At 42.5% G+C, this 18,205-nt stretch overlaps 1 protein-coding gene across 1 annotated transcript in view; it reads right to left on the bottom strand.

The window, feature by feature from the left end:
- The window catches only part of SERPINE2 (serpin family E member 2), a 63,045-nt gene that overhangs the window by 22,428 nt on the left and 22,412 nt on the right, over positions 1 to 18,205 (bottom strand). The window contains exons 2-3 of the mRNA XM_077155273.1: positions 8,195 to 8,475; positions 5,426 to 5,653 (exon numbers count right to left, since the gene is read on the bottom strand). Coding sequence (XP_077011388.1) covers positions 5,426 to 5,653; positions 8,195 to 8,453 — 487 coding nt within the window. The 5' untranslated portion in view covers positions 8,454 to 8,475. The remainder of the gene's footprint in view (positions 1 to 5,425; positions 5,654 to 8,194; positions 8,476 to 18,205) is intronic.

Consider the following 18,205-nt stretch of genomic DNA (forward strand, 5'->3'; position numbering starts at 1 on the left):
ATATTTAGAGATAAGAATGAAGCCAAACAGGTTGGGGTTAAAATAACTCAGAACATAGTGTTAAGGAAGACAGTGTCTATATTTTAGAGCACACATACTCTTTGAGACAAACAGAAGAAAGGTTTATTTGATCTGGAACTGAAATTTTCTGTAGTGCATAATCTAATTCAACCTATCTGTAGAGATCATTTGAACAAGTGAAACACAGGAAGCACAGAATAAGAAAGAGGTCCTTTAATCCTGTATAGATTATTGTAATGCCTGGAAACATCCTAGAGTACATTAAGCAGATAATCAAAAAGTATTGGCAAAGTCCCCTGGGGAGGGGAGACAGACTATGGCACTATTAAATCTTACTATCAGGAATCCCCTGGTACTGTGTCAAACCTTAGGGATACCCAAATCAATAAGCCATGCCCTCGATCATGAGGCTTACTATTGTGAATCTTATGTACTTAGCAGAGAAGCTTAGACCTCCTATAGGTATGCCTGACAGTTACTTCTGGAGGACCTCTGTGCTCAGATGTGGCCTCACTGTCTCTAAGCCCAACCCTACAAGTGAAATCACTGCCCTCCGCCCTACATGGGACATGACATCCAGGAGTGAAAGTCTCCCTTGCAACGTGGGAGATGATTCCCAGGGATAAATCCAGACCTGGCACCGTGGGATCAACAATTACATCCTGACCAAAAAGGGGAAAAGAAGTGTAACTAATAAAGTATCAGTGGCAGAGAGAGTTCAAATAGTGTCAAGAGGCTACTCTGGAGGTTGCTTTTATGCAAGCTTCAGGTAGACCTTGCTAGCTATCATAACCTGCCAACCCCCAACCAGGACCATTCTAGCCAATCCTAAAGAACACCTAGAGCAATATATAAGATCACACAGGGGTTCTAGGCACTAGAGTAACTTTCTAGAAACCTATAACTTCCAGATGGGTCCCTAGTCCAGACAAGTCCTGAAACCCAGCCCAGCCTCTCCAGAACATCAGATACTTCCATCTCCCTACCCCATATTAGTGACAGACTCTTCCAATATAAAAAATTTAGAATTGCTGTAACCCAAACAACCCCAAAGAGAGGTATGGAAAGATCAAAGTTGATGGTGGAATTATACATGGAAGACAGGATTTAACAAATAAATATAAATGCTGAATCATTAAATTAACATCTCTTTTAGTCTCTCCAGTATTTTAGAGCAGATAGAAGTAAAAACCTAAAATTGTGAAACTGCAACCCATGTCAAAGTCTAAAATATGTTCTACAACTAACTGTGGTGCTGTGCTTTGAAATTTATAGCTTTTTTGTATATATGTTATCGTTCACAAAAAAAAAAGAAGGAAAAAAAGTCAATTGTGGGCGGGCCGCGGTGGCTTAGCGGGCAAGAGTGCTTGCCTGCCATGCCGGAGGACCCCGGTTCGATTCCCGGCCCCAGCCCATGTAAAAAACAAACAAACAAACAAAATATAATAAAAACAAGAAAATGTTTAAAGATGTTTCCCTTTCTTCCTCTCTTCCTTCCTTCCATCCTTCCTTCCTTCTCTCTGTCTTTCCTTCCCTTCCTCCCTCTCTCTTTAAAAAATAAAAAAAAAAAAAAAAAAAAAGTCAATTGTGATGATAAAAAAGTATTTAAGCCTGCTAACCTCCTATATTCTGGAGTAGCTAGAAGGAAAAATACAAGAGGATCGTATGGTAGCCCATGACAAATTCTGGGATCTGTCTGTCCTATAACCACCTGTTGAAGAGTGCTTTGGAAACTATTGCTTTTTATTTCTTTGCTTTGTATATATGTTATACTATACAATAAAAAAAGTTTAAAAAAAAATAAAGCAAAACACTGGAATTCAGGCACAGAGAGAAGCCATGTGGAGGAGGAAAAGCTGGAAGTCAGTGGAAACCGGGAGAGAAAGGAGATGATGCTGTCGTGTGCACTGCCTTGAGACAGAAAAGCAAGGGCCAGGGATCACCAGCAGCCAGCCCAACAATGCCACAGCCTCCAGGGAGAAAGCATCGCCTTGATAACTCCTCAGTTTTGGACTTCTCTTGGCCTCAAAACCATAAATGACAAATTCCCATTGTTTACACCAAAAAAAAAAAAAAGTGGTTATGTTTCATTTTTTTGGAACTGATGATAACCTAAAAATACTTGACATATATACTGTATATAAGCAAAAATGTCATGTGATTCAGATAAATTATAAAACCTCAAAAAAAAGAAAGCCTCTGATTTCCAGGAAGAGAGCTAAAATATAATAAGGGGACATGAAATTAAGAGAAAATAGAAAATAATGAAAAGAAAGACCAGGCATGTAAAGTTTAGAGGCGAGGAGGTACATGGGGGCATGGGAAGCCTGTCACCAATAACCACAGTTAACTGTCTATGTGTCCATCTATTCATCCATCCTTAGATGCCCACATGTGTCAGGTACCCTTTTTTGGTAAGAAAATGAAAATGAACTGTGCCCTCAAACAGCTTTCAATTAGAAGGAGAGGCTGAAATAAATGACTCAGAAAAAAATGCAAAGCTACAGTTGTAGCAAATCCCTTGAAGGGAAGTTTCTCAGGACTAGAAGGGCAAATAATGGGGGATTTGACCTGGTCAACAAGGTCAGAGACAGGTGGATTTCTTAAGAAAGTTATTCTTTGAGCTGACTGTTATAAAAACAGCTCACACTTGTTTACCATTTACTAAGTGCCAGACACGCCGCTAAATGCTTCACATATATTATTTATAGCCTCACAACCACCTGAATCTTGCTATAACTCTTCTAACAGGTATATCTCTATTATGTCTCCACTTTACAAATGAAGAAACCGAGGCACAGGGAGCTTAAGTATCTTGCCCAAAGCTACAGAGCTGATAAGGGTCAGGTCTAATACAAACTCAAGCAGTCTGGGTTCAGAGCTTGTACTTTTAACTTTGATGCCACTCACAGGATGGGATAAAAATTGAATAGGCATTCACGGGAGGAAGCAGGGAAGGGAAAGCATTTCCAGCAGCAAGGATGTACATTGGGGTCTTAGCAACAGGAGAGAGATGGTGAGCAGGAGGGTCTGGGAGGAAGCCTGCATGCCTGGAACAGAGAATGCCAGGATGAGGAGCTGAGGCTGCAGAGAGGGTGGTAGAGGCAGACCCGCTGGGGACAGCACACAGCACTCACACACTGGGACCAGCCTCGTGGGCCAGCCTCTCTAGGAAGGTATTAGTCTCCCTAGGGAATGGACTCGGCCATCTTTCAGATCGAGACTGTTGGATCTCCAAGGTCCCACATCATTGCACAAGGGGGCAGTTGAGTCGGGGGGCAGTTCAGAAATTTGTGGGAGTGCTTTTGGGAGAGTGGGCAGTGGCCAGAGATGCTGCCTGTCCTGCAGTGTTCAAGAGTCCCACACAACAAAGGATTGTCCTGCTTCCTGCATGACCTTCAAATGCCCCAGTGGATATTCACGTCAGCGAAAAAACCTGCTTGTCATATCATCCTGTGACCCCAGAACCTCACTCTTTTAGGTAAGAAAACAAAAATGGAGTGTGCATGTAAACACAAGGTATTTTTTGTATGCTTTTATTTTCACCCAATTTGCCAGGAATGCAACCAGCATGCAAATCAAGTGGGGGCTGCCCTCTATTCTGTTTAGAAACTGAAAGTTTTGCGCCATTTCAGAAAAACTGTGTCAGCAGTGACAACACAACTGTGGTTTATGTGTCACCAGCACAACACACCCATGAGGTCTACTTCTTTAGCTTTCAATACATAACTATTCCAAGAATCTGGCTACATTGCCATGTGTTCAGGGGTAGCTTCACCCAGTGGTTGACCTACTGAGTACATAAATAAGCTATGTTTCTTTTCTTTTCCTTTGTTTACACTTTGGGCATTGTATTCATTTTTAAAAATTTGTGTATGTATGTGTAGATTATATGAGCAATGGATTTCACTTCAGGATAGTACAGTGACTATTAGAAATATTTGTTTTAAAAAGAAGGAGTTGGGTCTGAGCATGCTGAAAAGCACTGCTGGAGCTAATCACTCATTCCCCCCACCTGCACCGCCCCAGAAGAAGTAAGCAATTGAGCGATATGACTCATAGTAGAGGGTTTGAAACTGTCTGTCAGGCAGTAAACAGTGTGACTTCATATTACTGCCCTACAGATAAGGACAGGCACAGTAACAAAAGGGTGCGGTGACATCTGCAGTCTGAGAGCTGTCCAACCACGGTCAGGACCAGGAACCAGCCTGGAGCTTCCTCCCACTGCCCTCAGGCCCTCCAAACCTGGCAGCCCAAAGACACCACCAACCACCCTCTCATCTGCTGGACCCCGATGGTCCTGCAGCTTAAGGAAGGCAGCCAGGCTCGCCTGGTCCAGGGCCCTGTGGAGAAGGCCTGCCACGGATCGACCAAGCCACCTGGGTCCCTGCGGCCAACCAGAGCCTTCCCTGTCCGCTGGTCAGTGGCCCTCATGGGGCTCCCAGACATTCCCACATGTAAGAACCGAGACGGGGGGAACTTGTTTTAATGTCGATTCCTAAGCCCCGGCCTCAGAGATTTTGCTTCAGGGCCTGGGGGTCCAGGGATGAGCATTCTAGAGGTAATTCCCCAGTGGTTCTGATACAGACATTCCAGGAATGGAGCTTTGGGAAATGTATCCTGAAAGGTCAGCTTTCCCCCAGATTCTGTCTTTGGGGTGCTTCTCCCTATTCGGGCTCCTCAGCTCCCCCTCTCATGGCTTTACTGCCACGTTCAATGGCAGTTTATGAATAAAGAGTCCCAAATCTGTATCTCTAGCGCCAGCTTTCCTCTGCTGCTCCAGGTCTGCATCTGTTCTCAGACATTTCTCCCTACACCTCCAGTTTACGAACTTCACAGGTTGAAAACCCCGACATGAGAATCTCCTCGGTTCAATGGGAGAAGACGGGTGTAAAGGGGTCGTCGTACCCGCCGGGCAGAGTGGTGTAGTGGAGGGGGCCGTGAAAGGCGAACCCTCCCAGCAGAGGCGTGCCCACTTCTTGGGGACGGCAGAGGCAAGAGGCAGGAAAGGCTGTGAGAGAATCAATCCCAAATCTTAGAGGATGAGGAGGACATTCTAGGCAAAGGGGGAGACAGATGCAAAAGCTGTAAGGGATGGGCAACAAAACCTTCAAAACGAAGAGGAGCCTGTAGGTGAGAACCCTGAGGAGACAAACACGAGAGGAAAGGAGAGTTGGGGGGCGGGGGCTGATTCCCCTCTTTGTTGCAGGTTCTACAGGGAGAAGCATCCCCAGGGGATTCTGTAAGCAGCAGCCATGCTCCAGGGGCAAAGCGAGCAAAGGAAGAACATGGTCCAAGGGTCCGGCCTCCAGCCGCCAGCCGGACGCCTAGCACCTACCTCACGATTTCATTCACCGAGTGTAAAACCACACACAATAGGTCCTGGGAAACTGCGGTCACTCACCCCTGGTTTCGTTTTGAACCCACGAATTGATGGAATCACAGGCAGAGGGCGGATCCTCGAAGTTCACGCTCTGGACTTGGCACTGAAACACATCTTTGTTCCTCATGACAAAAGGTGCTTCCATTTTAAAGCCATTCTTAACAAACACCGCGTTAGCCACGGTCACGATATCTTTATTTTTCTTGGAGGCGATGGCCTTGTTGATCTTCTTTAACACTTTACCGACTCCTAAAGGAGAAATCAGAAAACACAATCAGATGTCCAGAAGAATTCAGGAAGTTTTTTTTGTTTTTCCTCCTTCAGTCTCTTTTGGCAAATAAAAACAGTACAAGCAAGATTAGTTTAAATGGCAGGAGTCTTTTGCTTTCTCACTGGCCTTTTCTTTAAAAAAGTGAGGGCTGGGGGAGGGGTGGAGAACAAAATATGTATTACAATTATTTGCGACTGAAGGAGATAATCATAAGGTATTTGTAGCTAGCATCGACACATGCAGTCTTGAAGCATTTCCCACTTCTTCCCCACTGGACCTCATCCTCCAGGCAGCCCTTCTGGATAGCAAGTCATACTCCAATTATGTAGCCAGGCAGGGAAAAAAAAAAATCAAATGAAACATTTTTATTTTCTATTTCTCGTATCCTATCTTTATTTTAAACTCTAAAGCACTATTTCTTTCCCTGCCAAAGATTTTACACTGCTATTTCTTTTCTCTATTTTGGGGGAAAAAAATGAACAAAATAAGCATTAGGATGGTTACAAAAAATTGCCATGTGTCGCCACCCAGAACAATGATTTTTACTTGATATAGCACTCAGAACAGCAAGGAGATTAATTTTATGGTGATGGAAGCTTTATCTTACATGACTCATTCATGAATGCTCCATTTAGTTTTAGTTCATGAAAAAGAGAAAAACAAGAATGAAAAGTATTTCTATGGAAATCTTGAATTATAGTTCCTTCTTAACTGCCTGGGGTCTTTCTCAAGATGACAATGCCCCAAAACAGTCCTGCTACAGTCACCTTGATGGTCTCCCGAAGTACCTGTTACCTCCTTCTTCAGATTCCCTAAATAAGGGTGGGGTAAGGTCTTACCAGGGTCAGCAAAGAGGGGACTGGCAGGGCCTTACATCTTACAGGGCCCTTGCTTTGACTCTTCCTGAGTCCATTCTTCTTGACTGTTCTACGGGGCAGGTACTGCAGAGTTATTAGTCCCATTTCACAAGTAGAGGAATTACAGCTTCCAGAGGCTAAAAGACACTTTCAGGGCCGAGTTCCAGCATTCAGTCCTGGTGGCCAGACGGCCTGGAAAAGGTTAGGGCAGCTCTGCCCTCACTGCCCCAAGCTGTCCTGCCCCCTGGCCTCAACAAGAGCCTCAATGCTGAGAGCTCCCAGGGGCAGAGTCCCCACAGTGGCCTGAAAAATTGCCCGGGCTCCTCCTGGACGAACTTGTCCTGCAAACCAAAGCTACACTTCACAATGTTACTGCTAGCCATTCAGGAGGAAGACGGGCTGGATGGAGGGCAGTTTCCAACGTGCCAATGTTGTCGAAACTCTAGAAACACTGACTTAATATTCACGCAGCTCAGCATTACAGCAAACAGCCAACTCCAGGTGCTATTCTGGAACTGCATTCGCCACCAGGACCTGGAACACACTGGACAAGGCCATAAATTCTAGCAGTGATTCGCTATGAAGTTATAAATCACCAAGTGTTTTCTGAACTTCCAAGCGAGGGGCAGAAATGTGTGTTCCAACTATTTAGACTTTTCATGCTTCCAACAGGTGAACAAACTGCAAACTCATGCAAAAGTTTAATGCCACAAACAAAACAGTACAGCTAGACATTCAGTGCTGGGGGCATTGGAGGCTGTACTGAAAACAGGGTGAAGCATGTAAATACACAAATCCTGAGCATGCTCATCCCACTCTCCCAGCTAAGGCATCAGTGCCGTCAAGATTCTTTGAACTTTACAGCCCATAGGCAGGTGGAAAATGACTCTAAATTAAGAAAGGCTGAGCTAAAGCAAAACAATGGTGCTAGGAGATCTAAGCTCTTAAATTTAAATAGGTAATTAAAAGCGATTTTTCTTTCAGTAAAAGGGAACCTCTTCCATTGTGCCGTAGATTTTTTTTTCATAACTTTTTATTTTGAAAGAATTACAGATTCACAGAGGTTACAATAAAATGTACAGGGAGGGTCCATCCATCAGCCTTCCCGATCGTAACATCTTATAGAACTACAGTTCAATATCACAATTAAGAATTTGACGTTGGTGCAGTCCTCAGAGCTTATTCAGACGTCACCAGTGGTACACCTGCTCATGCGTGCGCGCATGTACATGTAGATGCATGTGGTGTGTATGTGTGTGGCTTTATGCAATTTTAGCCCCCAGGTAGATCCCTACGGCCACAGCCAATCAAAGAGACAGAAATGCTCCATCACCACATGGACGAACAGTTCTCCTGCTGCCCTTTATAGCCACACCCACTGGATTCCCTGGCTTACAAGCACATTCACAACTGTAACTCATTTGTAGCAATTTCTTTGCAGAAATGAGAAAATTCGGCCAGGGAGAGATCAGGTGAGTGACCCCAAGCCCACTGCTCCAGAACAGAGACCAGAATGCAGCTGTAACTTCTCATGCCCGGACGTCTCCTCCTTGAGAACAGATGGTCCTAAACCCAGAGGGCCTCCCTGGACGCTCCCCTGGCCTGTCTGCTCGCGGGACCACAACGGAAGATTAGGCGAGGAGGGCCCTCCTGCCATCGTACCGTTCACGCCGTATCTCAGCACCGTGGTCAGCTGCTTCTTCGTCCTGCCGTCAGCTCCCAGCTGGAGCATCCCCAGTACGGACGCAATCCCATGGGGGGAAACGACGATGTTTTCATGAGGCCGGGATTTGATAATCTGATTGAAGACCTGGATGCCTGTGTCGGAGCCAAGTTCTTCCAGAGACACGGCATTGAACCGGGAGGAGACCATCGGCAAAGCCACTGTGGCCAGTAGGAAGAGCGGAAAATGCCAATTCATGGTTCCTTCCGGCGAGGACAACCTGAAAGATTAGACCAAAAATATTTTAATTATACTTCATTGACCACTTTGGGGAGGGGAGGGGAGGTGTCTGTACCAAGCTAGGTATGAGCGAATGAACTCAGTGCAGCTGGACGCCAAATCAACATACTTACGATAGAATCGTGTAGATTAACCTGGATTTCAATGCACATGCCATGGGGAAGGGGAGGGAGAGGAAGCAAAAGTCCATTTAAGCCCCTTCTCTGTGCCGAATGCTGTTCTAATCATTATTTAATTACCATAAGGACCCTTCACTCAATTAAACCAATATTTACCGAGGCCCTACTATGTGCCAAGCCCTTTTCTAAGTGCTGGCAGACAAGCATACTCAAGACAGATGAGATCCCTGCTTAATAGACCTTACATTCTAGAGAGGGGACAGAGACCAAATTAGTAAGTAAATAATCTCAGAGAGAGATAAGGGCCATGATAATAGAACAGAGTGATGTGAGCAGAGGAAGCGGCTGGGGGCAGGGGCGATAGCAGAGAGGGCAGGCAAGCCACCTGTGCAGAGGGACGGTGTGATGAGCCCTGGAGGAGGAGGAAGAGCCCGCCCTGCCCCCCTCAGGGCAGGGAGGGGCAGCCCAGGCAGAGAGCACAGCCTGGCAGTGGGAATGGACTTGTGTGTTAGTGGCCAGTGGGGAGGAGTAAGGCAGAGAAGGGTGACGGAGAGCCAGGTCAGGAGGCATCTGCAGAGCACAGGAAAGCATGTGGCTTCCAATCCAAAGGGCAGGAGAAACCATGGCAGGGTTTTAAACAAAGGAGTGCATCCCCCAGGTTGGTGTGAATTATATCATACCCACGGGTGCCTGGTATTTTTACCCAAAGCCTATCACATTGATTTTAATTAACAATTCTTTAATTGAGAAAGTAAGTGACAGCCTTAATTCTACAACAGGGACGAACAATTGGCTACCCTGAAATTCTCAATTACCGTGATTTGTTTTAAATAAGCCGCCTTCCTTGCCTATCGCTTACTGAGCTTCCTTTGGTATGATGAGTAAGAGGCAGGAACTTTCCATATTTTATGGAAAAAGCAAATGCTTTCAATAAACAAGAATTTTGAAAGTGGCAGCTGGTAAAACAAAAGCAGAACCCATGATGTTGCGGATTTGCTTCCTCCCGTATAGACCCGAGTTCCTGCTAAGCACGAGTTTCCCACAAAGCCAATTTGGCCCTCTTGTCACGTGTGTTTACATTACAGCGCTGAGGGCGCTGGCAGAGAATGAGAGAGAGCAGAGCCTTCTAAGAGACGGCTGACCTGCAGTGAGAGGGCACAGCCTCCATGTGTGCTCCGGGGAAAAGAAAGGGCACAAGAACAAACATTCAGTGAAACTGGCATTTGGTGTCTCTTTCCCTTCCATTTCGTGATCTTTTTCTTCTTCCCCACCCGAGGTCACAGATGTTCAATAAATACTTGCAGAATAAAACCTAGTGGCTTATGAGCACTTTCTGTTTCTATGAATTATTTTTAACCACCTCAAAACAGTGTTACTGAGCATGGCTCAGAAAGTAACTGTATTTAGTCCTGAGCCTCGCTGTTAACTCAAAACATTCTCCAAGGAAAGGAACTGCATTGGGTTGAGGAATATCAGCAGAAGCCCGATTCACCGTTTGGCTTAAACACACAAATAGGGTTACAAGGAGAACTAGTACGGCCATCATTCAAACGGATACCACTATTTTCTTATACATTGCAAAACACATTTTTAAAAAATGTAGAACATTCAGCGTTTCTGCAGAGCTGAACTGTGAAATAATTTGGTAAACTCTGTCTAAATTCAAAGCATGTAAGGGACCTATGTACGTTCGCTCCTTCTTGGGGCTTTACCACGGCTGATGTAGTCTATTTTGATTCTGGTACCCAGGACTGCCTCTAAAAACAAACCTGTCCTCCCCAGTCTCCTTTCCAAGACTGGGCTTGGAAAGCTTCCAAATTCTGCCTATGGAAGTTTTACTAATTTCCTCTAAAAACTAGGAATTGTTCCTTCCCTATCTCCTTCTCTCCCTTTTCCTTCACTCTCTCCCTTTTCACCCTTTCTCTTTCAGGAATTACATTTCCTTTTTAAAATTTAATTAACCACATGTCATCATAAGTATAAAACAATCAGAGTAATCTTTGTTAGAAATGGTCAGATACAGAGGCCAGTACCAACTTCGTTAATCTGAATTACTGACTCTCTCATTATAATTTGTTCTGGCATCTATGCCCCTTCAGTGTGCCATAACCTACACTCCCAAGCCTCCCAAAGAAATCCTCCTGGATTAGCAAGTGATTGAATAAATATTTGAGTGTGCACCCTCACAAGTTATTTACTGAAAAAACATCAACTTGGTTTTGCCTCTGATGTCCTAAAGTTGAGTCACCTAAACACTACAGATATATGTAGAACACTGTAAAATATGTAGGAAGAATCAGGAATAGTAAAGAATCTAGCAGCTCTAACGTCTTGAAGTCAGCAAGGACAGTCTCCCAAATAAACACCCAACTTACTTTGCAGAATTTTGCTTGGTTATGAGTTTCTGCTAAAAGAACAGTCTCGTTCTTAAAGTGAGGGAAGGCTGCCATGGGTGTTTTTCTTGGTTTCAGGAACTTTGGGAAAGTTTTGAGAGGTGCCTGCCTTTTTCATAAGAATGTATTGGGCTATTGTCAGAGCTGTGTGGAACTTGGAATAAGAGGTATTTTGATGGGTGTTCTGGGAATAACTTATTCTTGGACTCAGTTTCCCAGGCCAAAATGGTCACGTGTCTAAACTCACCTGGCTCATGTACATGTCTGAGATTTCTCTTCAAAGTTCAGAAAGCCAAGAGAATAGCTGCTTGTTCATAAATTATCTTAGGTTTATATTACTTCCCAAATAGACACTCCTATATGGGAAATAACTGTTGGAGTTATCACCCTTTGAAGTCTAATCTTCTAGAACAGAGTCCCATTATGGGAAGAATATAACAAACCCTTATTTCTTGTAAAAATAAAAAAAAGTCATACCTTAAACCCTCAAACAAGGAAGAAAGAATGATGGTGTTGCCCAAATGTATTGGGCAGCATCAATATGGAGAATCATATATTTGTTGAAATGTTTCCATTTCCTGAACAATGTTTGCACAAAGTCATCTCTTTTGTTTAGACCATCCACAGAGAGAAATCACAAACATGCAGAGGCATGTCTTTGCAAATGTCAAATTTCTCCTTCCTCATGTACTTCTGGTTTCTGTTATGCCAAACCCTTCCACTCTTCCAGTATGGAGAACATTTTTGAAGTAACTGGGTACTGCTTCAAGCTTTCAGTGAGATTTAATGTAGCAAATGATATACTGGTAGTTTTGCAAATTCCAGAACACAAACCACACCCCTACTGTGGTAGTTAGATTCAGGTGTCAACTTGACCAGGTGGAGGTGCCTAGTCCTATTACTGTTGACATGAGCTAACGGCATGTAAACGTCATCTGTTGCTGATTACATCTGCAGTTGGCTAGGAGGCTTCCTGTTGCAATGAATGATGTTTGATTTAATTGGCTGGTGCTTAAATGAGAGAGCTCAACGTAGCACAGCCCAAGCAGCTCAGCATACTGCATCTCAGCACTCGCAGCTCAGCCCAGGCCTTTGGAGATGTAGAAAGGAATCACCCCAGGGAAAGTTGCTGGAAACCAGAGGCCTGGAAAGAAGGCCAGCAGAGATCGCCCTGTGCCTTCCCACGTGAGAAAGAACCTCAGTTGAAAGTTAGCTGCCTTTCCTCTGAAGAGCTGTATGGTAACTAAATAAATACCCTTTTATTGAAAGCCAATCCGTCTCTGGTGTATTGCATTCTGGCAGCTAGCAAACTAGAACACTTACATTAATGGATTCACCATTTTCCAATGGCAGAAACTAGACAAGCCCACTCTCTATGAACCCAATGACTTCAAACATGATGTCTACACAGATGATACTCAAATCTGCAGCTCAAATCCTCAATTGTTTTCTGAATTTCAGAGCCACACTTTCACCTGTTTGTTACCTGTTTTCACCTGATCACTCAGAACATTGTCTTGGCCTGAAAAAAAATATTTCCATCAGTGGGTTATGGACAACTCATCTATGATGCTCGCTGACTCTCCGCTTAGGTCCTATTTTCTGTGGCTAGACCTTGGCCTTTCCCATGCCTGTGCCTTTGCTCCATGGCCCCTGCCAGGAGTCCCCTCTCCCCTCTACTCTCCATCTATCCACAGGGGCGCTTCCCCCAGCTCCTTCCACTGTCTGCTAGAAGCTTTCCCTGACTGGGAAGAGATGGGCTTACTCCATCTCTTAATTCCTACAGCATTTGCTACCTGCACCTCTCATTTTAGTTGTTTTTCAAGTATATTTTTTCCTTCCCAACCAGACTGGAGCTTACAGAAAGCAGAGCCATGGAACTTAAGAATTCTAGTGCCCATCGGGTCTAATTTCGGGCTTTATCTTTGATAGACACTATATCAGAGGTTGACCCACAATCCAAATCAGGCTCTTCAAGTGTTTGACTTGGAATACAGGGAGTTCTAATCTGAAGTAACTAAAAATCAAGAGGTGTCACATACAATTCTGGATTGAAAAAGAACGGAAGTTCTGGGAACAGTGGGCCCTTATTTCCATGGCAAGCATCTTGCACAGCAACCGTTCCCAGGGCTGGGATGCAGCATGCTTTCCAATAGGCCATGACTCCCTCCTTCCCCCACTCCACTGCCACCCAAGCCTGCTCCCTGCTGAAACACATCCAGGCAGCCCCAAATCACCTCTCCCATTTGTGTTAGCATTTGCAACTAGACCCCTGTAATGGACCAATCCTAACTGATCAGATAATGGGAGACTGGTCGGGCTGGTCACAAAAGATGAGGCTTGTTTCCACTGAATAAATTCTTTTTTACAAAATAAAGTATGTTTAAAATATAGCACACAAGAAAAAGATAAGTAATACAGTATCTGTCAGCTCTATTTGACATAACAAATAAATTGTATATGAACAGTTTGATGAAGGAAACAAAACTTGGGGAAGGTTCTCCTGGTTCCAATTCTTAGATGACTCACATCTGTTTTAGCTTGACCCAGCAGAGTCTAAATAGATGAGAAGTGCTCCATCCCTTCTCATCCTCTAAAAAAAAGTTTAAAGTTGTGTAATTTTAAAATTAATACATTAAAAAAATCTTTGTTATCAAGGAAGATTTCAGACATATGCAAAAAGATAAGAAACCCTCGAAACTGTCATGGTCAGGTCCATGTATCAACTTGGCCAGGTGGTGATACCCGTTTGTCTGGTCAGCCTGTCTGTTGCTATGAGGATACTGCATAGAATTAAATCATGATCATGTCAGCTGCATCCACAGCTGATTTCATTTGTAATTAGCCAAGAGGAATGCCTTCTACAATGAGTGATGCTTAATCTAATCACTTCAAACTTTTTATGGAGGATTCGGAAGAGACAGGCTCTCTTCCTGCTTCAGCGGCAAGCCTCTCTTGTTTAGTTCATCCAGACCCTCCATTGGAGTTGTCAGCTTCACAGCCTGCTCTATTGATTTTGGACTCTATGTTCCCACAGTTTGAGACACTTTTATAAATTTTATATCTACAGATGTTTCCTGCTGATTCTGTTTCTCTAGAGAACTTTAATTAATAGAGTATCCAACACCCAGATAAATAACCAACTCATACTTATTTTATTTCTTCTAAACTCAAAGATTGTTTTGATGCAATTCCTAGATACCATAAAATACTCAAAATATTTCAGCATATGCTCTAAAGGGTTTTAAAAAATATATAACCACAATATCATTAGCCAAAATTAATAACTCCTTACTATGTTAAATACTTAATCATTGTTAGAATTTTGATTCTTTTAATTTTTTATAGTTCATTTGAATCAAGAGTTAAATAAGATTCATATATTGCAATTGGTTGATATGTTTCTTGTCTTTTTTTGCCTTAATCTTTCCGTAGGGGCTCTATTTTTAATTTTACCTTGGAACTTATTTATTGAAGAAACCAATTCTTTAGTCTTGTAGAGTTTTCCATAAGTGAATGCATCCAAGTGATGCTGTTTAGTAAGTTCCTTTGTCTTCCTATAAATTGGTAGTTAAATCTACAGAAGTGTCCACAAACTATGGCCATGAAAAGATTCGGCCACATCTGTTCGTAAGTTTTGTCTATGACTGCATCATGCTACCAGATGGCAAGTTGAATAGTTACAAGACAGTTGTTTAGTTGCAACAGAGACCACACGGCCTGCAAACCCAAAAACATATATTATCTGGGCCTTTACAGAAAAAGGTTTGCCACCCCCTACTCCTAGGGCTTGATTAGATTCAGTTCCATCTTCTTTTTTTTGCAAAGATATCTCAAAGGAATGTTGTTCAATCTGCTGGAATCAGAAGACACATATGCTAGACTTTTTCATGATGATAGCAAGAATCTGATTACTGCCTAAGCGCTTTGGCTTATTAGGGGTTGCCAAATAGTGCTACTGTAATTTTAACTTTCCTTCTTTTTTTATTAGTTAGAATACTTCCAGAAAAAGAAATTTCCCATAACCAACTTATTTGGTTAGTCTGAGGTACAGTTTGTACAGCAAAGGCAAGATATTTACTAGATTCATGCCTTATATCTAACAGTTCTCAAAATAATGAGTTAATTATCAGCATTCTTAAGGTGACCAGAGGGTTTTCCCCCAAGTGTCATTATGATCTCATGTTTTCAACACATTTTTAAGGGTCTCAATCCACTGCAAAAATTATTCTTATCATTGCTCAAAAGGAGCTTGAACCCTTTTGATATGACCTCATAGTCTTGACGGGTTCCTTGTTTTCTGGTTTGATAAGATATTCCAAGTTCATTTTCTACAATTCCTATCCCTGGTGAAGTCGGCCTCTTCTCTAAGGAGTCCTGCCTCCTTTGAGTGGGAAATAGTATTTAGATACCAGTATCTGAGCACTCTTAGCTAGTAAACTCTAAATTAGCTATAGAAATACTGGGCAACGGTGATGTGGAAAATCCAAAATCCATTTGCTTCACTCTCAGAACTATATCCAAACACTGAAATTCAAATCAGGAAGTTTGAACTATTGACATTTTATTCGTGTCAGTATATGAATTTGTTTGACTCCCATGGCCATACTGCCAGAGAAGGCACAATGGATGATGAAATGATGGGGAGTCAGGTGGATATTAAAAGTCTGGGGTAGAATAATCCAAGGGGTTCACCCTTACATGAATACAGTGAGTTGCCTAAATCAAGCCCATCCTGGATGGGCTGAAGCCTGAATAATGCTGAAGCCTGGAGGGAACAACTGGCACACGGCATGACAAGGAGTCTTCCCCAGCGTGTACAGGGTAGGATGGCATGGCAACCAGTCTCCTCCCCTCAAGGTAAGGTGAGGATTTCTCATGGACTGGGAAAGCTCTGCCATCCTCCTGTTCTCTCTGTTTCTAGGATCCTGATTCTTAGACTCTAAGACCCCTTATTATTCTGCCTCAGGACTTACCATTTCTTCTAGATGGGCTACAGGAGGTGGAAAAAAACTTCATATCAGGTTACATGAGAATCATGATATATCTCAGCAGTAATTCTTGATGGGACTTCCTCAAGAAATACATGCCTAGCAGAGGTGTTGGGCTGCCAAACTGTGGCTTCTAAATGAACTTAAGTAGGACTGTTATGCCCAGTGAGACCAAATGTTTCTCACCAATACGTTGCCAATAGGCAAAGATCTAACTGTTATGGGTGTTTGACAGGAGACATTGTAGAGACCCTTGAGGAGCTGAAGGCAAAGCGACAGGAACTGGTAATGCACAAGTAATTGGGCTTAAGTCCCCAAAATGGTCCTATGATGACAAGATAAGGACTCTGGTCTATCAAACCTCTATGAACATGACTGAAATATGTTCATCAAAACTTATATTCAATTCTTAAAGAATCGACTGTGTTTTCTTTCGATAGCAAATTAGATGAATACACAGACCTACGTGCGTCCTGATACCCTTAGGAAGTCTACAGAGTGTTGTCAAAATGAGTCAGCATCTTTGAAACTTAGAGAAGAACAAACAGGAAATGCCAACTGTACAAACTGACAGCAGTTTGGTGGTTTCAAAGTATGTACTCTTAGACTACCAGATACAGATTTGAAGTCCTATTTGAATTTTTTCTTAATTTTTTTTCTGACTGTCAGACTTCAAAACACATGCTCTTTCCATGACATTAATTAATTCAGTCAGAAAGTAACTTAAAAATGCTTAGGGAAGAGAAAACCATTTCCAGCCACTTAAATGTATGACAACCATGTCTACAATGTTTCTCCAATGATAGGACACATTTAATTATTAAGTACCATTTAACAGACATCCAACTTTTCATCACATATTATTCATTCAGAAGTCTCTTTTGTCGGGGAAGGGGAGCAAAGGAGGAGGAGAGCGAGAAACGGGGCCTTGTCAGTTGTTCATCTTTTTAAGACACAAAATTATGGACCCTTTATTCAATTATGGGCCCTTTATTCTATTTTCTGCATAGTTTCAGGGAAAATTCAGTTACATTACAAATTCTGTCATCCACCAATCAAGAGATCCAAGGCAAGTCATAATCTTTATCAACCTCAGCTTTCTCCTCTATCATATTAGAAATCAGATTTTATTAGGTGACTATGGGAATTAAATAAGCACAGATAGACAGTAATTAACCCAGGAGGTATTCAATGATGCTGGCTCCCTCCCTCAATGCACAACTCCTGAAACAGTCTAATTCTTATTTTAATAGCTGTTTAAAAATCCTCAAGGGTTTAAGGATTCAAATGCATGATTTCATAGTCCGACTGCCAAGTGATAATCCAAGTTAGAGTCTTATTAATCAACAGTTCCCAATTTTTAAATAATTAATACCCTTTTTAGATACAGGAAAGTATTGCAGACTACTTCACGGCTAGCTATATTTTTAGAACTTGTTGAGTAAATATATGGTAAAAAGTTATCAAGAATTCATTAATACTTTAATAAAACATAAATTGCTTTTATCATTAACATCTAGATATACTTCCAAAAAATCATATTTTGAGATATTCCTTATTTAGTTTATACTCAAAGCTGGACCAAGAGCATGACTTCTGTGATTTTTTGCAGTAACTGCGATATTATCTGCAGATCCACAATTCATAGGTGAGAAACCAATGTGCTCTTGACTGATGCTAGTTAAAAATTAGTAGCAAGTGCAAAACAAAAACAAAAAACAAACAAAAATTCAACAAATGTGCTGCAATAACAGGATACTCACATGGAAAAATAATGAAATGTGACCCCACTATATAGCATACCAAAAAAAAAAATTAATAGCAAGTGTTGGAAATGTAAATTGATAAAAAAACCTTTCTGAAAGGTGATCTTTAGTACGTATAGTCTTAGAAATACTTATACCTGTTGGCACAGGAATTCACCTTCTATCAATCAGTCCTAAGGTAATATTCAAAAAGAGCTGTATCCAAAAATGCTCACTGTGGAGTCACTTCTAATAGCAAACTGAACATCGCAACCTAACTTTGCAATGTAGTGGACACTGCGGGTTACCTCTTGGCAGCTCTGTGCGCTCTCCTCCGGCTTTCTATGCCCTTTGCTAATGGTCTGTGCTTATTAAGTCAGGAGCTTGCTAATGAGCAGGTGCTGGAGCTCACTCTCTTAGGGAGCCTTAAGTGGCTTGGAGTTTACTGCACTGTTCCCCTGC

Source organism: Tamandua tetradactyla, chromosome 3 (assembly GCF_023851605.1).
Source record: "Tamandua tetradactyla isolate mTamTet1 chromosome 3, mTamTet1.pri, whole genome shotgun sequence".
In the NCBI taxonomy this organism is placed as follows: domain Eukaryota; kingdom Metazoa; phylum Chordata; class Mammalia; order Pilosa; family Myrmecophagidae; genus Tamandua; species Tamandua tetradactyla.